Raw genomic sequence first — 24,114 nt, 5'->3', positions numbered from 1 at the left:
GGACTATAAATTATATACAGGTAACCCTCGTATAACGCGGATGTTAGGTTCCATAGAAATGTCGCGTTATACAAATTGCGTTATATGAAACTTAGATCAATGGAAAGAGTAGGGTTAGGTTCCGAAATCATTTTTTTTTTAAAATTATATAAACAACAATAACGATATTTTTATTTAATTTAGGTAATTCATGTAAGTTAAGAAAACATAAAGTATGAGACAAATACGTAGTATAAAATTATAAAAATTACAAATTGTACATATATTTCATTGCACATAATACATAAATGTTTTAGATACGATAAAATAAAGCGCATATTTTAATCGTCATCACTGCCTTCAGAAATAACATTTCGTAGATGTTCTTTAAGTGGCCAGAGGTTGTCACCACTAGAAATCTCTTGGACATCATTTGTATAATTCTCATTGCATACTTCGGCTGGTTTAGTCATTGAGAAGTCAGTAATAAGACTTTGCTTTCCACTATGCTACAATTTTTTATTAAGTTCATAATATGGCGCTAAACAAAAATCCAATTGTCTCGTGCATTTTCCCAAGCACTCCATTGAGGGATCATTATCCGTAAAATAACTTCCTAGCTTTTTTGCCAAGTCCAATCCTTCTGCTAATTTCTTTAAACTGAATTCTTTAATGGATTCATCACAATCAGAATTTTCGGCCGAACTTTCCCCGCCATTTGGTTCGACACCATCTATTAAATGTACCAGTTCCTCCTCATTTAAATCTGTTTTTCCATCAATTAATTCACTAATTTCGTTTTCAACCATATCGCAAAAGCCCTCTCCACCAATAATGTGTGCGACGTTTATTATACGACGTAGCTAGGCATCCACTGGAAGTACGAAATTTTGTTCCAGAATGGCTTCAGGCCATATTTTTTTCCAGCAAGCATTCACCATAGAGGGTTGTTATTACTTAATGGACAGAAAAATAATTTTTACACAATTTGATATTGAAAACTCTTTCCACGCTTGAGGCAGTGTCATGTTTGGATTAGATTCCATTTTCCAAAATTAATTGAAATGTTCGCCGAATATAATATGACTTAAATGTTGATATTATTCCTTGGTCGAGTGGTTGAATAAGTGAAGTAGTATTAGGTGGCAAAAAAGTTATTTTAATATTCGGATGGCTTAAATTTGTTGGGTGGCCTGGTGCGTTATCTAAATTAGTAGAATTTTGAAGTCCATATTCTTTTTCTTTGTGTAACTTTCTGCATCGGGTACAAAACACTTGAAAAACCAATTTTCAAACATGCTAGTTGTAACCCATGCCTTTTTGTTGGCCCACCAATAAACAGGTAGGGTGGACTTATCGAGCCCTTTCATCACACGAGGATTTCGAATCGGTTAATAAACGTTGGTTTTGTCACGTAATCACCTGATGCATTACTACAAAACAGTAGAGTAATTCTATCTTTGGAAACTTTGAATCCAGGAGCTGATATTTCATTTTTCGAAATATAGGTGCGTTTTGGCATTTTTCCCCAATATAACCCAGATTCATCTGCATTGAACACCTGGTCTGCATTGTAACCACCTTCTTTAATGATTTTTAAAAGTTCTGCCTGGTATTTCTGGGCAGCTTCAACATCTGCTGATGCTGATTCTCCCTGGAATTTCTCACCAGAAAATAAACAAAGAAAACCGCTTTTTATATTTTCGAACCAACCCTTACTGGCACAAAATCTGTGCTGAGAGATTTCTTCTGAAGAATCTTGATTGAGTTCTTTTAAATGTTTATAAACTTTGAGAGATTTTTGCTTAATAAGGTGTCCATTCAAAGGAATTTTCTTTCGAGTGCAATCTTCTATCCAAATCATTAGAGATTTCTCTAATTTTTTCTATTAGAATATCGCGAACACGAGCAACGCGCTTTGCACTTACTGTTGACCCAGCAATAACACTTTCTCGGATTTTATGTTCATTTTGTTTGATTGTTGGAATTCTTGATTCATTTAAATTCAGAGTCCTTGCAACAACTCCTGGTTTTTCTCCAATTTTCAACCGATCCACGATTTTAATTTTTTCTTCAAGAGAAATGAATTTCCTCTTCAATGATGGTGTTTCCCCTTTTGTTGCAGTTTTAGTGACCATTACAATAAAAATAAACTTTTACATAAAAAAAAAAGCATATGTTACATATGTATGTAACTCACCAGAAAATAAACTGCTCAGCTTGAGAATAACACACTTATCATTTTAAATGCTCTTTCCTTGCAGAAAACGAAGACAATTTTCAACAATAAACACTTTATACAGTAAACCATAGATGGCAAACCTATGGCACTCGTGCCAGAGGGGGCACGTCTGAGAATTTTGCTGGCATGTCAACGATTTACAGATGATATCCTTTTATACGCTTATAAATTATTCAATTTTTTTTTTTTAATTGTTACAATGCATACTAGATGAATTTTGTTTTACACAAGACAGCAGCTATAAAGACGTGCATATGATTGGTGCGATATTAACAAAAGATCGCGTGACCCAAAGACAAAAGCAACCGCCAAGTGTTGAGTTGAAATGCTAATTCTCTTCAATCGAATTCCATAACATCTGAAACTGTCATAACACATTCACAACATTGTGTCATTTATCATTCCGATGGAACTTCTCATTACTGACTGGCTCAACTCGCAAATGTTTCAACCCTTGGTTGAATTTTATGGCTTCTTGGCAGGCGAACTCACACATTCATTATATGGCATGTTTCAATTCTTGGTAGTCTTTTATTTTAAGTTAGCCTTTGTGATCTGTCATAATGACCGAGAATTTCAAATGCAATAAAACAAACACTTATTTCATAATTGAAAAATTGGACAATAGTTTTTAGTTAGATACTGTGTTTCGGTGCAACATATGGTTTTGCTTAAGTTTATACAGTGAGAGGAGACGCGATTTATTAGTTTGCACCATTATTATTCCATCTGTCTCTAATTGCACTATTTGTTGAGGATGACACAGACTGCAAAAGCCTCTGTACACTACTTTATTCATTGATACAATAAAACTAAATTCGATACTTATAACTACTTGCATGATACGGGGAGACACAAATTTAATGAAGATAAAATTTGATTTTTAAATCTCGTGGTGAAAATATGAAGAAAAAAAATAAATAAAGGGTTACTAGAAATTGTAGATCGCGTTGTATAAGTACCGCGTTATATAAGGGTTTCCTGTATTTAGTTTAATCCTTTATCCAAGTGTAAGCAAACAAAGTTTGCGCTTGAAGTATCTTCAGGACCAGGGTAACTCGTGGCAATGGTGGACTCAGTTCTGATCCCTTTCCTTAGTATCCCATAATGCAAAGCACATCTCCTTGCAGACATGTATAATGCTATGCATTATGGGAAAGTTCACTACCCAGACTGGTTTCGAACTTTTATTGAATGTTCAAGTACAGGTGAAACTCCAAAAACTCAGCATTGTTCCCCTCAGTAACAGGCTCACCCTGCCACTGAGCAGAGCCGCTCATTTGCTCATATGTCATCTGAGGGATAACAGCAACAGCCGTGCCTCAGTTTCGTCAGTGGGAGCCAGATCCACAGGTGATACCAAGGTCGAAACAATACAGAACTCATATTTCCATATGCCATTTGCCAAAAGGTGTCACACCTTATTATTAAATTATTATTTATTATATATATAAAAAAAGGATTAAACTAAATATATAATTTATAGTGTAACCAAGTGGGAAAAAAATTCCAAAAAATATTAAATAGTTTAAATAGTGGAAATTGTATTGGGAATATTAAATGGTTTAAATATTGAGAATATTAAGCATGGATATGAACCTTCTGTTTTAAGGATTAAATCTATTTTTATTCTTAATGTAGAATACATCTGTTGTTGAAAAAAGCTACATGGAATTGGAAGTGAGGGATTTAAGACAACAGAGTTACCACCAAAAGCAGATTATAAAGCTCCAGTATAAAGAAATAATGAACATGGAAAAGTAAGTACATGATAGACTGTGAAGTTCAGATAAAGGTATTATTATTTATCTGTTTGTGAAAGGTATAATGTATAAGGATTCTGTTCATGACTGTTTTCCAGTGTTAAAGAAAGAAAACAACACTGCATTTAAAAAATAAAAATAAATAAAACCTGTATGCTCACTTAAATTCAGTGTACTGTAAATCCTTTTGCATTATAATTATTATTACAAGCAACCTCTGGGAAGTCAGGGACTCATCACAAGAAGCCACATATCACTCACACATACACTAGTCATACCTTCTTGAATTCATTCACACTATTTGTACTTGCCACATCGAAAGACAAATCATCACACACCTTTCTATGAGAGAAAAATTTCTCTCTCTCTCTCTCTCACTCCTCTTGACTGCATTCATTCTTAACTTTCATGGATGTCCTCTGTTCTTCTACCCACTCTCTATAAAAATAAATATTCCATCTTCTGGTATCCAGCATGACCCTTTCAGAAGTTTGTAAATCTCTGTCATATCACCCCTCTTTCATCCTGTTTGCTACTCGCTCTGCAGATCTCAAATTCGAAATTTCTCCTCATAATGATATTGGGACTACATTACATAGTCCCAATATCATTTTTAATACTACTCTCCTTTATACAATATCTCTAGTCTCCTCCTATACTTGAGTTTCTTCCTCCAGTACAGAGATAGCATTGAACTCTATGTTGTGTATAGCTAAGCTATACACAACATAGCTTTTAGGTTGATAGCTTTTAGCAAAATGGGCACTCATTATTTGAACAATCTCATCTGCATTGACTACAAGTATTCTTTCACTTTCAACATAATAATAAAATTCTTTTGGATTGTCTTTATCTTGCAGAGCCAGTTGCTATTCATATTCACTCTTAGCTTTCCATATAATAGTTGTCACTCTTCTGGCCTTCACATTTTAATTTTCATAACTGACTTATTTTATGTACATGATATTCCTTCCACATAAACTTTTTTCTTTAGAATCTCTTGCTTAATAAGATTGCACATCCATTTCAACCCTACACTGTTTATTCTTTGAACTTCAGAGAAATATTCTTATATTGCATCACTGATGTATTTTTTAAATACTTCCCATGCACTGTAGACATCCTTCCCATCCAGCAACTGATACCATGGACTGAAGCTAGTATCTCCTCAGTTAAGAGTATCCATACATTTAACCACTTGTTGGATCAGTACACATTAGCATGATCATTGTCATTGATTCTGGGCAGAACAGTCATGTTTTTTACTCGACCCCTCAACACTGTAATCAATTGTCACATACTGCTTTAAGAAGTTGTTACACAACAGCCCAATAAATTTGGCTTCATTTTTCTCTTGAGATTTCACTGCTACCCAAGCAATGTTCACGTTTTTTTTTTTTTTTTTTTTTTTATTGATCATACATCACATCGAAGGACCTATAAATATGTCAGTCCTATATGTGGTGGGAGGGGCATAATTTTTTTTTTTTTTGTGAAGAGTTTGAGAATATTTCATGAAGAAAGCTGTTTCAGAGGGCAGACGTAGATGTAATAAAAGAGGAGCAATGAGCATTGTGAAGTGCTGTAGAATAGACTGTGCCGAAACATTGCATGTGTGAAATAGAAGTTGAAGGGAATCTGTAAGAGAGGGATCATCTATGAGCTGAATTGCTCTCCTCTAGACATTGTCAAGAATTTTTAGGGTAAAATGCATCACTCTGTGAACATGTGGGCAGTATTTTAAGGATGGATGGATTTGGGATTTATATAAAATTAAGAGTTGGATTAGTATAAAATAGCATCTTGAATGAAACAGAATGCTTTTTTTTTTTTGGATGTAGAGGAAGCTGTTGATGTGATGTGGTTATGAAACTGGAGGTAAATGTTAGTCCAAGAAGAGGGATCTGATCCTGTATGGTGATTTGTGTATCACTGAGGGTAAGAGGTGAACTGAGATCGTTTTTTTTTTGGGGGGGGGGGGGGAAGAAAAGGCAAGACTGCATTTTGGTGGCATTGAAGATGACCAGATTATCCTTGCCCTATTTGAAGATGGCACACAGATCAATGTTTAAGGCATTTTTTTTGTAAACTATCATGAATCATAGGATGTCTGAACATTGCATTGTTTTTCAAATGAGTAGGATGAATAGAGAGTACTACTATTGTCTGCAAAGTAGTACACTCCTTTACTCTCCTAGCACTCTGGTTTAGAGGGTAAACTAACCTCTAAACCAGTGGTTCCCAACCTGTGCTCCGCAGCTGCTCCAGGAAAATAAAATAAATAAAAATTGAATGAAATTAGAAAAATAAGAAATAAAAAGTAGAATCAATCACTTCACAGTGAATTTTCATAACATTGTGATTTCTTAGCGATTCTTACGCGAGTTTTCTGTGCATTTGACCTCTGTGTTGTAAATTAATAAAGTAAAATTAAATAGGAATTGTCTTCTATAATGAATAATAAAAATTTTGAATAACAAGTAATGAACGAATATGTATTTGAATTGAATTGGATGTAATGAATCAATTGGAGGAACTGAGTTTATTTTATGACATAGATAGACATTGTCTATCTATGTCTTACAATATAAAGATATTTTGTAAGACATAGGGTAGGTATATCTTTACAATATAAAGATCTTGTAAGACATAGGGTAGGCCTAAGGGGCTCTGCCATAGAAATTGATTCTAAAAAGGGTTCTGCGAGTCAAAAAGGTAGTGAACCGCTACACTAGACCATCTCTCAAATTTGAAAGTGAAACCTGGATTCTAAAACAAAGAAACAGACAAAGATTGGAAGCAGCACAGATAAAGTTTCTAAGACCTCTCCTGGGACTCACTAGATTAGATCAAAAGAAAAACACAGAAATAAGAGAACGATTAGATACAAAGAACATCGTACAAGAAATAGAAGAATATCAGAAAAATTAGTTACACCACATAGAAAGGATGAATTCCCAAACGCATATAAGTATAAACCTACAGGAAGAAGAGACCACGGCATCCAAGACTAAGATAGAAAGACCAATTTCATCTGCAGAGCTGGAACAGGACATAAAAAGCCTATACCTGAATTGCTCAGATGACAACGATGAGATCTAGAAAAGGCATATGACAAGGTGCCAAGAGAGAAGCTATTCAAAACACTACAGCTATATGGTGTTATTGGGGCATTGTATCAAGCAATACTTAGTCTTTATTTGAGTTGTAAGTCAGCAGTTAGAATTGAAGGAAGATGGTTTAATGTTAAATCTGGTGTGAGACAAGGATGTACATTATCCCCTCTGTTATTCATTATCTATATGGATCACATTATGAAGGAAAGTGGTGTTAAACATGATATCAAAATTGGAGATGTTAATGTCAGCTATTTGCTTTGTGCGGATGATGTTATACTTCTAAATAAATCCGCTACAAGTCTGCAAGATTCCTTGACTAGAGACAGTGTGTTTCAATAATCACTTCACTGTCACAAGTGCCACTAAATAATTATCATCCTACATTACAGTGTGAAGTGCCCAATTATATACATTAATGATAAAGAGAAATGTGAAAACTATTATAGAAAGTGGATGGGGAGGGACTCAGTATTTCTTATTGTTTAAAATAGTTTTAATCAAGATGACTTGAAAAATTTAACCAGTAACTGAAGAAAAAAATTTTTTTTTCCATGAGTTTCATAATAACAGCCTTTTTTTTAATTATACATTAGAATAATGAAAAATGCCTTAAAGTTAATCCGATATCAACACCTTGTGCTGAAAGGCCATGGCTTCTTAACATCAAATTTACAAGCTGAATTGGACAGTCTTCTTAGACAGGTTAGTGCATTAATTAGTCTTTTCTTAAAATAATTAAATAATAAGAATGAAAAAACAGTGCGCGTATGAGTGTGCAGGTGGTAGATGAGTTTCACTGCCTTGTGAAATACCATCTTACTTTACTGTAGGTGGTGGTCCCCACCCTAGAGTATGAGTGATACCTTTCACGTGCATTTGAAGTACTGGACAAATCTGATGGTAATGCATCAGGAGGCTTCCTATCAGCTGGCACCTACACTGCCAGATTATGCCTGAAGGGAGATTGAGTAATGTAGTATGTAGGAGACATTGTCAACATAAGAAGCATCAATGGAAAATAGATGTGACTGAATTTTTGAGACATTAGAGAAATAAAGAAGACAAAACTGGTGATATCTTTTTAAATAACAAATACAAATTGTTATATTCAGGCAATAACAATCAGGGGAAAAGGATAGCTGTAGTATGGTACACATACTTTTTTTTGGGGTAATATCAAGTGGAGTGATGTGGGCAAATATCAGAATGGGAAACTGGACAATGAGACTTATTTTGCTTATTGTCCCACAGAAAGTTCTACTAAGTGGAGGACTATTTTGAGACATTAGAGAAGGTAGCTAAATCAAGCGGAGTGATGTGGGCAAATATCAGAATGGGGAATTGGACAATGAGATTTATTTTGCTTATTGTCCCACAGAAGGTTCTACTAAGTGGAGGATTTTTTTGAGATTAGAGAAGGTAGCTAAAATAATGAAAAAGGAAAAGTTAGACCTTGTTGCAGATCTAAACAGCAGAGTTGGAAATGATTACAGACATACTAAAAATATTTTGGGAAAATTTGGAGAAAAGACGAACGGTAATAATAATGGTAAGTATCTGCTGAATTTCTGTTTAAGACATGGACTAGTTATTACTAACACTGGTCTAACATTGTGTTAGTGCTGATATAGCAGCCTGAACTCTTTGAGGTTACATATCAGAAAATTGATATGTTAACATAAAAATGTGTCCAAATTCACATGGAGAGAAAATGTAAGACTCATTTTGCATAGATGACTATGTTATTGTTGATGGCAATATTTTTCCACTGGTTCAAGACACAAGAGCATACAGAAGATTTGAAATTAGAGGTGATCACCATTTAGCTTTGAGCAGATTTTGAATGCAACTTAAAATCTGGAATAAACAGCAGTAAATCATCTTGAAATACAAAAATAAAAATATTTAATTTACAAATAACACAAATATATACAACATAAAATCAACATCACTTAACTTGTGCAAGTGCCAGTATTTTCTTCAGCATTTTCTTCTTTTATTGAATTTCATATTGAAAAGAAGACTGTGTGCAAGAAAGTTTTAAAACAAATCAAAGTTGAGCAGCTTTATGAGTGAAATTATGCTTAAATACACAAACATTATTCAAGAAAAAAGAAAGAGATTGAAACCAAGAAACCTTGAAACATTGGAGATTCAGTGACAAATGTAGAAAACATCAAATAATTCAGCCAGAGAGGCACGTCGTGAGGTTGTCTGCAAGAGATCAGAACTTCAAGAGGGATATGGATAGGCATTTATAGCTAAATGCAACTAGAAAGTGTACAATCAGTTCCATATTTTTTTACATGAGGATATGGTTAGGCAGAAATGCAAAGAAGAAACAGGCATAATTAATAAGGAATGCAAGAGGTTATGAACACACATTTAGAAAAAAAAATGCAACCCTAATTTCATATTTATCTCAAAATGGCTATCCATTATTATTTTTTAATAAAATATAGAAGCAGCTTTCAGAGGTGAACTGTATTCAAATACACAAACATCATTCAAGAAATAATGAAAGTTTGAAAACAAGGACCAAACCTTGGAGATTCAGTGGCAAACCCTAAGGAAAACAATGATTGATTCGGCCAGAGAGGCCTGTGGTGAGGTCTGCAAGGATCAGAACTCCATGGTGGACTCAGGAAATTAACAAGGTAGTCAAGGAAAAGAAGAAAGCGTATTGAATATTCCTGGCAAGTAAGTCAGTTTGTGATCTTGAAGAATACAGAGAAAAATGTGAGCAAGTGAAGTGTTGTGTCAAACTAGCTAAACAAAAGTCATGTGAAGGTAGAAAATAAATATTAGGAAGGTGGCAAAATATTCTGGAGGCTATTGAAAAAAAAATAGAAATGGAGGAAAGAATAATATAAAAGGAATCAAAAATTATAAAGGTGATGTGAAAACATAGTGATGGGTGACTTCAATGCAAAAGTGGGAAGAGGGGGTGATGGAGAAATTGTTGGCGAACATGGCTTAGGCACCAGAAACGACAGAGGAGATCGCCTAGTCCAGTTCTGTCAGGAAGAAGATCTAACAATAGCAAATACCTGGTTTAAACTTCCACCCAGAAGACTGTACACTTGGAAATTGCCTCAAGATAACCAACATAACATTGTCAGAAATCAAATTGATTATATACTGATAAATAAAAGATTCCACAGTAGTATAAAGAGTGCAAAGACTTATCCTGGAGCAGATATCTCATCAGACCACAATCCCATAGTTGCAGAAGTACGTCTTAGATTAAAATCAGCTAAAAAATCACAAAAGAAGAAAAAGAAAATTGATGTAGAAAAACTGAAAGACCCGAACATAAATAAAAGTGCCAAGACGCAGCTTAACCTGCGATTACAACAGATTAACATAGAAGAAAATAAAAGTGTGGAATCTCTTTGGAATAGCTTAAAGAATGCCATCGTAACAACAAGTATTGAAGAAGTAGGTTATGTGAATAATATAAAACAACAGGAATGGATGACAGATGAGATTCTTTCTCTTATTGATACAAGAAGAATGTACAAAAACAAAGACCTTGCCAGGTATACAGAAACACATAACGTCATCAAGAAAAAAATAAAAGAAGCCAAGGAAAATTGGATGAAAAATTTATGTACTGAAATTGAACTGCTTCAGAAGAAACATGATAATTTCAATCTGTATAAGAAAATCAACGAAATTTCTGGAAAACTGAGGAAAAGCAAATAGTGTCTCTAAGAGACGAAAATGGAAAAATAGTTCTAGAAGAAGAGAATAAAGCACAGATTTGGATAAAATATGTAACAGAACTTTTCAATGATACTAGACAGAAGCCTATAAATATAAAACATAACATTCAAGGACCAGCAATCATGAAATGCGAAATAGAGAATGCTATACGAACAAGTAAAACAGGAAAAGCCAGTGGACCAGATGGTGTGCAAACAGAATTTTTAAAATTAATAGAACCAGATAACATCAAACTTCTTGAAAAACTATTTAATAAAATATATGAAAGTGATGAATTTCCATCAGATTGGGTCAAATCTACATTTATCACTGTCCCAAAGAAACCCAAAGCGAATTCCTGTGGTGACGAATTCCTGAAGTGTCAAGATATAAATATCTTGGTTGCTGGCTTAATGAACGGTGGGATCCAGAAATAGATATAAAGACAAGGATTGAAGTTGCACGGCAGTCCTTCATGAAAATGAGAACACTATTCTGCAATAAAGACCTAAACATGGAAGTCAGATGCCAAATGCTGAAATGCTACGTGTGGTCTATTCTGCTCTATGGAGTTGAAACATGGACATTGAAGGCGACAACCATCAAGAAAATCGAAGCCTTTGAGATGTGGCTATACAGAAGAATGCTAAAGATATCATGGACAGAAAAAATTACCAATGAAGATGTCTTAAAATCCATTGGCAAAGCTAAACATCTTGTACAAATAATCAAGAAACGAAAAACATCATATCTTGGCCACATCATGAGAAACAGCAAATACCAACTTCTACAAACTATTTTGATAGGAATTGGTGGCAAAGGAACTAGAGGAAGAAAAAGAATATCATGGTTTGACAACATCAAGACATGGACAGGAAAGAGCAGTGCACAACTGCTCAGATTAGCACAAGAGCGCAGTTTGTTCGCCAAGATGGTCGCTGACCTTTGATAGAAAATAGCACAATAAGAAGAAGAAGATGTGAAAACTGAAGATGAAGATATTCTAGATGTCTGGAATACTACTTTTAAAGATTGAAAAATGACACACGTAGTGACAGCATGCTGGCGGTTAAACACTCATTAGGAATGCAATCAGGAATACATATCAATACAAGAAGTAGAAAAATCCATCAAAAACATGAAATGTGAAAAGACAGCTGGAGTAGATGATATTTCAACCAGAAATGCTCAAATATGAAAGTTTAAACATTTTACACTGGCTACAATGTCACTGTAAAAGAAGAATAAGAGTTGAAGTCCAGATGATTGGAGTAGAGCTCTCATAGTATAAAAAGGGAAACAAAACTAAATTTGAAAATTGCAGGGAATTTCCCTGCTGAGTGTTCTTAGTAAGATTTATGCAGGTATACTTGAGAAAAGGCTAAGAAAAATTGCAGAGCAGAGGCCTGTAGAGGAAGCTGGGTTACTTTAAGACAGATAGTTGAGAAATAATGGGAATGCAATAAGGATCTGTATTTGAGTGTTTTAGATCTGGGAAAGGGGTATTACAAGATACCAAGAGAAAATGTTACAGTTATGTGGTGTAAAAGGACATTATATTGATTATATTGAGCAATATACAGTCTATTTGAGCTGCAAGTCAGCAGTTGATGGAAGATGCTTAATGTTGAATCAGATGTGAGATTATGGTGTACAATATCTGTTGTTATTCATCATCTATATGGATCACATTATGAAGGAAAATGATATTAAACCTGGTATCAAAATTGGACAAGTTTGCAGGATTCCCTGACTAAACTGAACAACTGCTGTTATTCAGTTTAGTCAGGGAATAAAGTTTAGTTTATCTGTTATTTTGTTTAATACATCAGAAGTGAGTATCCCAATTTAAATTTGTGTAATCAATGTGATGGATATGAATTCTTTCTCTTACCCTTTTCTTTTCTCTCTCTACACACACACACTCACACACACATATATAGTCATTAAAGTTTCTTTAATATTTAAGTTCTTCAAAATATATATATATATTAAAGCCAGTATGCCTGTTTATTGTTAAATATGCCTGTTTCACATTTATTTTGTATTTATTGAAGCTTGGACATTTGATATAATTCAGCAGATAGTGATTATATTATATTTTTATGTAATACTGTGCTTTTTTTTAAAAAAAAAAAATTCTTGGTTATTATGTATTTATTTTTTTATTGTATTTCATGAGGTTGCAAAATTTTGTTGAATTTTATATTGGATGATTATTTTTGGGCTGAGCTTTATTCTTGATAAATTTCAATGTATTATATCATGCACACACATGCTGCATGCTTACATAGTTTTCTGAAAAGGTTTAGCATTTGTAAATTAATTCAAATACTGAGCTCAAAAGCTACTATTTTTTGCTATTGTATACTAATTCTTCACTTTCAATCTCAGAACAGGGAAGATTCCATAGGAGTGGAAAAAATATATAGTAATCCCATTGCACAAGAGTGGTGCAAAGACTGATGTATCCAACTATCGACCAATCAGTATCTCAGGAGTAGTGTTGAAGATTTTGGAAAAGTTTGTTAGGGCTCGCATTCAGAAATGGATTGACAGAGCATCTCTACTTTGCAATGAACAGCATGAATTTATTAAAGGAAGTTCATGTTTTAGCAACTTGCTCACATTCTAAAATAATGTTACCACTGAGTTAGACAAGGAGGAATGGATATACTATGATACTTTTGGATTTTGCTAAGGTTCATGGCAGAATACAGCATGGAATACTGTTGCATGAATATGGGATTGGATTATAAACTTTTGCATAGATAAGAGGGTAGCTGACTGACATATATCAAAAAGTGGTATATGGGGGGGGGGGGCGTGGATCTGCAAGATTCAAGGTAACCAGTGGTGTTCCCCAGGCACACCACTGGCAGCACTCTTGCCCTTGTGCCCCTAACCAGGCTAAGGCACAAGGGCACATAGCTTTGCATCATCAGCAAATAGCTGATGATGCAAAGATAGGTAGAGTAATCAAGAGTGTTGCTAATATGCAGTACTTGCAGAATGATTTGAATAGGCTGGAATTGTGGGCATGTGAAAATGGCTGTCATTTCAATGCTAATAAATGTAAGGTCCTGCACTTTGGTGTGATTACATATCCCATGTTGTGTTATATTGGTGAGATTATGCTTGAAGAAATGATAAGGCTGGGAGTTTTAGTAGACAGGAAGTTGAAGTTCAAGGGTCATACAGCAAAAATTGTGAATACACTTGGAGAATAATAGTAATGCTGAAATAAACCTTGACATCTAAAGATAAGGTTTTCCTCCCCAGTTTAACTGGAGTTTTTCCTCTCGCAAGCAGGCAAATTGACCCTGTGAACACACGCAGCTACAGCCATAGAATATGCTGGGAGGCATAGGACTAGTCACCTTATCCTCAGGATGGGTACGACTTAGGAGGGCTTAAGATAGCTCTGTAACAGGCCAGTAGGCCTAACACGTAGAAGGGAGAAGAAGATTATGGAATACTGATTATGAAGACTGAGAATTTGTTGGCTGCATGTAAACAGGAGAAAGGGGGGGGGATATGATTGAGATTTACAAACTTATGAAAGGGTTCTACTGAATTTCAGTAGATGGAATTTTTCATTTTATGGAGAGTGGGGGAAAGAAGTTGAGGACATCCATGGAAGTTGAGAATGAATGCTATCAGGAAGGGGATTAGGGCTACATTTTTCTCTCATAGAGTAGTGTGTGATTGGAATGGATTGCCCTTGGATGTTGTGTGTGCAAGTAGCATGAATGAATTCAACAACAGGTATGACAGCTGGTGTAAATAGTATGGCCTCTCTCAATCAGTTCCTCACTCCCTAGAGGGTCTCTCTTAATAAAGCAGTGACCAAATGGAAATCATACATCTACTTGCATAAATTACTGATCACGCTCTTAACTCTATCATTACTTTGGATCTCTTTAAACCAGTTCTCCTTTTATATAAAATGTAGAAGTCGCCTTTCCTCTCAGGAACTCGGACTACAATCTTGTGCAAGTCTCCTCCTCACAGAATGTCACTTTCCCAAACCACTCTCTACCTCTCACCCTATAGCACTATAAAGATGCCAGGTGCGATGACTTCCAGAATTTCTGCTGTTACTTTCCATGGTTTAACTACTGATTCTGCTCATAACACCTGCTCCAAATGAGTCACAGAAATTATCCTCACCAGTATGAATGCCTTCATTTTCCATTTACTCCAAATTCTCATCCATTTTTCAAGCTCTAGTTTAACAGAAAGTGTATCAAAGCAGTTGAAGAATAAAATACAGCTTACTGTAGGTAGCTTGCATTAAGAATCCTAGCTTCATACTCAGCCTATACCAAAGCAATCAACAAATGCAAAATAGTCATTAGCAGATTTAAATATAATTTCATAAAGGCCAATAGCAAAAAACTTGCTCTCTTTGCTATCCAAATGGAAGCCATGCCTTCTGGTCCCTTGCTAAGGCCATTGGATGCAACTTCTTCTCACCTGCACTTCCACATCTCTTATTCTGATGCATCACTGTTACTTCACCCGAAGATAAAGCTTACCTCCTAGCATCACTCTTTTCCTTCAACTCCTGCATAAATGATAAAGACAAATTGCATCTTACCATACCAAAATCTGAGCACCGTATGTCTCCTATAGTTTTTTTGCAAAAAGACAGAAAATTGCTAATTAACTTGGACACTAAAAAGTCTTCCAGTCCTGATAGCATCTCTCCAGTTGTTCTCAAAGATTGTGCTCCAGACTGTCCTGTATCATATCTATAATCTTTTATACATAGGTGGTACGTATCTCAATGCATGGAAGCAATCATATATTCAGCCTGTTCCAAAAAAGGAAGATAGAACTCTATTGTCAAACTGCAGACCAATTTCCATCATCTCAGTCCTCTCAAAAATAATGGAGAAAGCATCAACAGCCAACTTCTCTGCTACCAGTTAATCACTGATCACCATATGAATTCTGCCATTCAAGATGCACCACCGGACATGTGCCATGAAAAGATTTGGAGAACCTTGTGCTGTTGCCTTGACATTTCCAGAGCTTTTGACCATGTATGATATCAAGGCCTGCTAAACAAATTGACATCCTTTAGTCTACCTGCTAATTGAATAGTCAGCTTTCTCTCTGATTACTGATTATTCACTGCAGTCATGAGGGAGATGGCTCCCTCTCTTTCAGCTTCACCACCAATGTAGAAGTGCCTCAGGGCTCTGTTCTATCACCTACTCTTTCTCCTGTACATAAATGACCTACTCTCAATCACACACAAAACTGTTTTTTTAGCTATCCTAGATACTATTAGCTGTTCAACTTTTCAAATATTTGTCTATGGTTCTTTTTTTTTCCCTTTAAATGATAATTCTCTAAAAAATGATAATACATTAAAAACTCTGAACAATTCAAAACCAAGATTTCAGGATTACACTGTTATCAACTAACTTTTAACCAGTTCATATGTAGTGTCATTCTTTACAAATATTCTAGCAGATACATTATAGTTACTGTAGAATGAATTTCCTTCAGATACTGTAAAATTATTTGACTGATATAAACGAAGAGTATTTTTTTTTTCTAAAGTAAACTATACTAGCAAACAGAAGCCCTATCTCTCCTACCTTAGCAAATGATTACATGGAACACTGAGCATCACGTACTATCTTCTCTCTCAAGCATTCGATATAGTTGTGTTATGTTGATGACATATTTGCAATTTGGAACTCTTCTGTGTTAGCATCCATTGTAATGCCAGCTTTCTCTCTGATCATTCATTGTGTGTCAGGTTGAATGCTTCCTCTCTATGAGCTTCACGACTACTGTAGGAGAGTGCCTCAGGGCTCTGTGCTATCACCTACACTCTTTCTCCCATACAAGTGATCTACTCAGCAATCACCACTAATCCTATTAACAGTTTTGCAGGCAATAGTACTCTCCATTCATCCTGCTCATTTGACAAACCATGCTGTGCTTGGACATTCCTTGGTTCAAGATAATCTACAAAAAGTTGCCTTGAACCTTGACTCTAGTCACCAAAATGCAGTCTTGTCTTTTCTCTCAAAAAAAAAAAAAAAGATCTCAGCTCACCTACCCATATCCTCAGTAATACACAAATCATTGAGGATCAGATCTCTCTCTCTCTCTCTCTTCTTGGACTAACATTTGCCTCCAGTTTCTCCTTTCATAAGCACATCAGTAGCTTCCTCAGCATCCAAAGCCTAGGCATTCTGTTTCATTAAAGATGCTAATTCCAACTGACTCCCCTTTTCCAAAACCAAGTGTATGGAAAAGCAGCATTCTAACTCTATACAAATCCCAAATTTACAATCCTTAGAATGCTGCACACATATTTGGGGTGGTATACCTAAACTTCATTAAAATTTCTTGATGCTGTCCAGAAGAGAACACAATTTGGCTCATAGATGAGATCCCTCTTTTAAAGATTCACTTCATCCTCATTGTTTTGTCCCTATGTCTATTCTATAGGTATTTCAATGGTGTCATTGCACCACTGAACTGGCAAGCATCATTCCTCCACTTTCTGATGCACCTGTTAATACATGAGCAGCAGCTACCCAGCATCCATTTTTAGTGCAACTGCAAGCGCACTGAACTTTCTTCTCCTCTTCCTCTTTTATTCCATCTACCTCTACCCTCTGGAACAGCCTTCATTATGAAGTGCTGTCCTGGTTGGCCAAGTGGTTAGTATATCTGCTCTCCAACCAAGAGGCTGCAGGTTCGAGTCCCACCAAGGACATGGATATTTGTGACTCTCGTACTAACCGTTTACCATATGTACTACTGTGCCCTGACACAATATGACCTTTGATGTCTTTTGCTCCATAAAAATCAAATCAAAATGAAGTATTTCCCAACAATTTCTACTTGCAACTCTTCATCTCAATTCCCCCCCCACACACACACATGAGATATTGATGTGTTTATAAGTCCTTCAATCTTTTGTGTATGGGCAACATGTTTGTGATATATGATCCAGAAGTAAAAATGATAGGTGGTGAGTATCTAAGTAGTTAGAACATTAATAGGACACTCTTCTGTTTGAGCATATTATTTTATTTTGCATATTTAGTTTTGGTTATGCATTTTATTGGAAAGAGCAGTAAATAGTCCAGACACATTTTGGTATATTTGAAATACCACAAATATACAGAAATATATTTGTGGTATTTCTGTAGTGAAAAAGAAGCGAAATATTTTTAGTTTTTCAAAAATTCATAATTCATACTGTGCATCCTTTTGGGTGGACTTTGGGAAAAGATAAACTACAGGAACTGCAGAGTTTGCTGTACATATTGAACAGTGCTATAAATTAACTTAAGATAGCTAAAATGATTTATATTAAACTGAAGTTTCATGGTAGTTAAGGGGATAATAAATCTCTCATTATTTTAAAGTCGGATACGAAACTCGGAGATAGAAATCTAAGAGTTTCATGCCGAAGAACTATCGACGAGTCCAAGCATAAGTCAACACCTGGGTAGTACAGCACTAGGGCAACTCGAAGCAAATGGGGAGCAAGCTCCATCACTATCCTTAATATTTTCTCATAATGTAAAACGCAGCTCCTAGGAGGTGTATTACTGTTTTACATTATGAAGAGAGGTCACCACCCAGACCGGTTTCGACCTTTATTGAGGTCTCATCAGTAGACCTGGATAATACCAAGATTTAAGTGAACCTGACTTACATATACCCCTACTAACGAATTGCCAGACCGGTGTACCCGTATATTATTATTACTACGATAAAGAGCCAAGAGGCTATTTTTCCGGCGGCGTATCTCCTAGGAGCTGCGTTTTACATTATGAGAAAATATTAAGGATAGTGATGGACTTGCTCCACCTTTGCTCCGAGTTGCCCTAGTGTTGTACCACCCAGGTATTGACTTATGCTTGGACTTGCCGATGGTTCTTCGGCATGAAACTCTTAGATATCGATCTGAGTTTCATATCTGGCTTTCAAATAATGAGGGATTTATTATCCCCTTAACTTAATTTATGCTGCCGGAAAAATAGCCTCTTGGCTCTTTCACGGTAGTTGTTTCCATAATTTATAATAATGAATACTGATTTATCTTGTAACCATGAAGGAAATGATTATGATAACTAAAAGTCTCTTCCTTTGACTATTCCAGTGTGACTTGCTTTGCTTCTCTTCCCCCCCCCCCCCCCAAAAAAAAAAAAAAAAAAAATTCAAATTTTACATGACAATATGCAAGGCTGTAACTCTAAGAATGGAAGTTTCCTATCTGCTAGGAAAAAGAATGAGTGGTCATTAATATAGTTGTTTCAGCCAGTTCAGAAGGTGATATTAGTATAACTTATGAAAGTGACCCTTACAAGCCTGAATTATTTGCATTTCACACTGGCAAGAGTATTTATTTGTGGTAATTCTTTGTCTTTCTCTCACCTTTTTTGAATAAGAATCTGATCATTCTAATTTTAACTAAATGATTAAAACCATTGAGTAGGAAAAAGTAAAATAGGATATTTACAGTTTCTAACAAGATAGTTTGTACTGATAGGATCTCTAGTTTTTTGGAAATTTTTTTCCACTTGGTTAGACTATAATAAATTTAGTTTAATCCTTTATCCAAGTGTAAGCAAACAAAGCTTGCAAAAAAAAAAAAAAAAATCATTTATTATATGAGACCTTCAGGGAGTCGAGGACTCATCAAGGGAAGCTATAAATCACACAAAACCAGTTGTCATACCTTCCCTTAAATTCATTCACACTAGATGCACTCACTACCCCTAAAGGCAAACTATTCCACTCACTCACTTCTCTGTGAGAGAAAAATCTAGCTCATCCCTTTCTTGACTGTGAATAAACTTTACTTCCATGGATGTCCCCGTGTTCTCTCCCCACCTTCCATATAACGAAAAATTTCATCAGAATTTGAATGGGTATTATAGGATACCCATTCAAAAATTTATAAACCTCTATCATATCACCTCTTTCTCCTGTTAACCAAAGTCTGTAATCCACATATTTGCAATCTGTCCTATAATCTAAATCCCATAATCCAGATATAATCTTTGTAACTCTTCTTTGCACCTTTTCCACAGCCTCTTTATCCCTTTGGAATCCAGAAGACCAAATCTGTGCACAATAATCCAGGTGTGGTCTTATCAAGGCCTTATAAAGAGGCAAAATGACTTCTGTATCCTTAGACGTCAAGGTTCACTTCAACATCGCAGTTATCCTCTGAGTTGTATTTGCAACTTTTGCTATGTGATCTTTGAACTTCGAATTCCTATCCACCAATACACCAAGATCTTTTGCCTCTTCAGTTTCTTGTAGCATAACCGCTAATATAATATGCCGCTGGAAATCTCATCATGCCAAAGTGCATAACTTTATACTTACTAACATTAAACTGATATCCATTTTTGTTTGCCCAAATTTCCAGCCTATTCAAATCATTTTGTAAGTGCTGAATATCATTAGCATTCCTGATTGCCCTGCCTATCTTTGCATCATTGGCAAAAAATTGCACATCTGATGTTAGACCGTGCCTGATGTCATTAATGCATAGATCGAACAATAATGGCCCAAGGACTGAACCCTGATGTATACTGCTGGTCACCTTAAATCTGGCAGAGTCAGACCCACTATATACCACTTTCTGATATAAAACTTTTGATATATATATATATATATATATATATATATATTGTTGTGTCCCAATTTACGATTTCTACTCTAATCTTACAAATTCCTTTTATCTATATTCTTCTAACTTCTATGCCCAAGATTTTACCAAAACTTATACCAATATCTAAGTTATTGCTCCCCGTAGTACCCCTAATATTTGTATTTATACTGCGCCTTTTGGGATATTTAGTTTAGGATATTACATACATAAATAAGGAGAAAGAACTCAAATATATCTGAAAGTGTAACTATTGCAGTCGTGACACTTAACTCGATTCTCAACTTAAATTTTCCGCGTGACTAAGTACAATATTTTCAAGTGGTTATCAACTGCACCATTTATGTTGTCATGAATAGGGAGAAAGTCAATCTCGAATATATCTCTTAGTATTTAAATATTATTGCAGTCGTGACTCTTAATCTCTTTCCTCAACATTAAATTTCCCGTGTGATTAGGTACGATGATTTTAAGCGGTGCATTGGATTAGCAACATCAGACAACTCTTTTATCATTGAACAAAAGGTTTATTAAGTTTCTAAACATGGTACAATTCAAATACTAACCTAAAATACTTGTAGACTAACATTAAATCATTACAAGCAATATGGCTATTTGTGATTATGCCGCCATACACATTAATTCATAAATTCACCTGATGTGAACAAATTAGATCAATTCACACTATCTGATTATTCATACTGAAGTAGATTAACAAATCATTCACTGCTAACACATACTTGTAACATTTCAATTATTTTATACATTACATTCAATTCTTAGGATACGTAATTACTTAATTCACACTATTCCGTTATACCGTTATTTGCACTAACACACAATTATGTCATTTAAATATCTTGTGCAATATAATAGACATGCAAAAATACCTTAGGACTCTTAATCATTCACAAATCGTTAACACTAGTCAATCTACACATAACACATTCTATCATATACTAAAGTCCCAGTATAACTTCAACAGTTCTGTATTGGAATCACGATACTTTTCACAGACAAATTTCTAACTAACATAGGTTATGATTTACAGTACCTTTCTTGAGCTCTTCGTATGGGCCTTTATTCTTTTCCAAACGAACCTCTGGTATAACTTCTCGTAACTCTGGAATACTTTAATACACACATATTTGCTCTACTATCAGCAACGAGGACATCGATCTCTTTACAGCTTCCTGCTTTGCGTAGTTATCACTAGCGTCGAAACGAAGAAGATCCCTCCTTTTCTAGGACTCTATGGCAATTTTTTCTTTGCTTCCTACTCGGGAAAACGGGAATCGAAATCCCGCTCACTTTCGTTTCCCTGTTGTGACGAGGAGATATCACCCCTGCCGCCACTCAGGAAAATCCCGTGAACCCCCACCGGAACCAAAACCAAACTTCAAGGCCAAAAGCGACTATCCAAAAAAAGGTCCTCTCCAGGGGGGTTACCAACCCTTTTATAGCTGCTCCCCTAATGGCACCTTTTCTTACTTCCTTTCTCCTCCTTCTACTGTTTTTTTAATCATTGACTAATTAGGGTGGCGTTTTCTCGCCAAACATCATTTGATCGGCAAGCCCGTTCTCAATGTTTCAATCCGGGGATCGGCCCTAAGCGATAGCTTTGCTTTTCTTGTGCTAGCCTGACTTAATCCCCTTTGAAACCTTTTCTATGAATTCTACTTAATAACTTAATCTCTCACATAACGTATTTTATGACTCACCCATTTCTACTTATTTACTTAACTCTCTCATTTTTAATCATATTACAATATTAATCTATACTTTCCTTTGTTAGCTACTTATTTAGTTAGAATTCCTTATTTTAAGTCATATTACAATATTAATACATTCCTTCCTTTATCAGCTACTTTAACAACAACCCTTATGTTTTATACATATTACTGGATGCAAGAAATTTTCCATTAAATAATTCTTTTTTTTTTTTGCAGGGGTTTTAATTTATGATATTTATTCTTCATGTTACACCATGATAGCTGAGAATACTATATTCCTAAGATATCAGGTGTAACAATATATATATATATATATATACATACACTTTTTGATTTAAAACACTGATTCTTACCTGCACAATATCCAATGCTTTATTACCTAATCACTCACATGTTTTGTGAACAGAGCACATGTGAAGTTATATTTATATTTTTTCCCTTCCAGATTGAGGGAACTAAAGAAGTTGCATGGCCTGATCAATCAAAACATTCTCTGGATAAAAGTCAGCTTGAATATCTTATGACTCTACCTACTTTTCATCAGTTTCCATCAACACCAGAGTCCAATGAAATTCGAACTCCATTAGTTACACTTATTAGTCCCAATGGGTTAACTCCTAAATTTTCACAGCAAAATTTAAATAGCCAAACTTTACCGGTAAATTGTAGGCCTGTTGAAGGTAAGATATTATTTATATTACATTATATTATATACTATGCATCATTATACTAAATTATGTTATTTATATTACCTATATGATTTATTTCCTTGTGAAATAAATCATATAGGTCACTTCCTAGTGAATAATCCTTACAGATTAGTTAAAACTGTGGGACTGAGATTTTTTGAGATATGATGTTGAACCCATTATATGCAACAGTTGGTTTCCAGATTTGTTGGCATGCAAAGTAATCCATTTATATTGAACATTATGCTGTTTGAATCACTTACATGGATATTTAAAAAAAAATACTTCTTTTATTGTAATTTTTCACTGCTGCTGTATTTCCTGATTCAATGAAGCAAGTATGGTTTGACATATATAGGCACTAGACATTCAGTAAGATAGAAATATTCAATCTTATACATCAGCAAGTTAAGTTTGAAAAACTAACAAAACAATCAAGCCAGATGCTTCTAAAGAAATCTAAATTGAGCAAAGCTGATTCCATGTTTTTATCATAGTTTAGGCAGACTTTTACTCAACTGCCACCAACAGTAATATCTAAACTGATGGTAATCATAGATGCATATATTTATCATTATATCCTGGTATGTAATCTCTGGGGATGCTGTAATAATTCATATTATTATTAGTTTATTTATCAATCATTTTCTTCCAGATAAACTTTTTTTTTTTTTGTGAGTTCTCCAGTATTGTCAGCTATTACATCTTCTAAAGTATCAATAATTGTTAGTTCATGTAGATCTTGGTCTTCCTTTGAGACTTTTCCTGCAGATTTGTTTTCAACAACTTGTTTACTAGCCTTTCATCTTGCACAAATATCTGAAATTCTTCAGATATCAGTAGTTTTGTCTAAGGGAAAATTGTTATATTTTGTGAGAAATTAAAGTATTCTCTTAAATAGTAAGTGTTTTAAAATACTATTAATTTTCTTATGTGAAAGGTTATAAACCTGTAGTATGTTAGTACCCTAGGTGGTCTAAGGTTTTTAATTTTTTTTTTTATTTTTTGACATAAAAGTTTAAGCATAGAACTTTTTAAGCCAATTCAGGACTTTCATAAGCAGGGCAGTGATATCACTTCCCTGCTTATTAAATGATGGAATTCATCATTTAATATGTATATGATGGAATTCGTCTCACACCTAAAGACAGTCATAAGCATTTAGGATTACTGTAGAATTTGCTCCCACCATATTGTGATATAAAAAGTGT

The 24,114-nt window shown here is 34.9% G+C and overlaps 1 protein-coding gene across 2 annotated transcripts in view; it reads left to right on the top strand.

Moving 5' to 3' along the window:
• The window catches only part of LOC150095716 (kinesin-like protein KIF18A), a 207,048-nt gene that overhangs the window by 158,463 nt on the left and 24,471 nt on the right, over window positions 1-24,114 (top strand). For both annotated transcript variants that reach the window (XM_090410247.1, XM_090410246.1), the window contains 3 exons: window positions 3,863-3,981; window positions 7,697-7,805; window positions 22,660-22,894. In XM_090410247.1, the coding sequence (XP_090266373.1) occupies window positions 3,863-3,981; window positions 7,697-7,805; window positions 22,660-22,894 (463 nt within the window). The remainder of the gene's footprint in view (window positions 1-3,862; window positions 3,982-7,696; window positions 7,806-22,659; window positions 22,895-24,114) is intronic.

Source organism: Typopeltis vanoorti, chromosome 20 (genome assembly GCF_054136105.1).
Source record: "Typopeltis vanoorti isolate ZY-2024b chromosome 20, IOZ_Tvanoo_1.0, whole genome shotgun sequence".
NCBI lineage: Eukaryota > Metazoa > Arthropoda > Arachnida > Uropygi > Thelyphonidae > Typopeltis > Typopeltis vanoorti.
The sequence above is the reverse complement of the archived record's forward strand: the minus strand, read 5'-3'. Positions and strand labels throughout refer to the sequence as shown.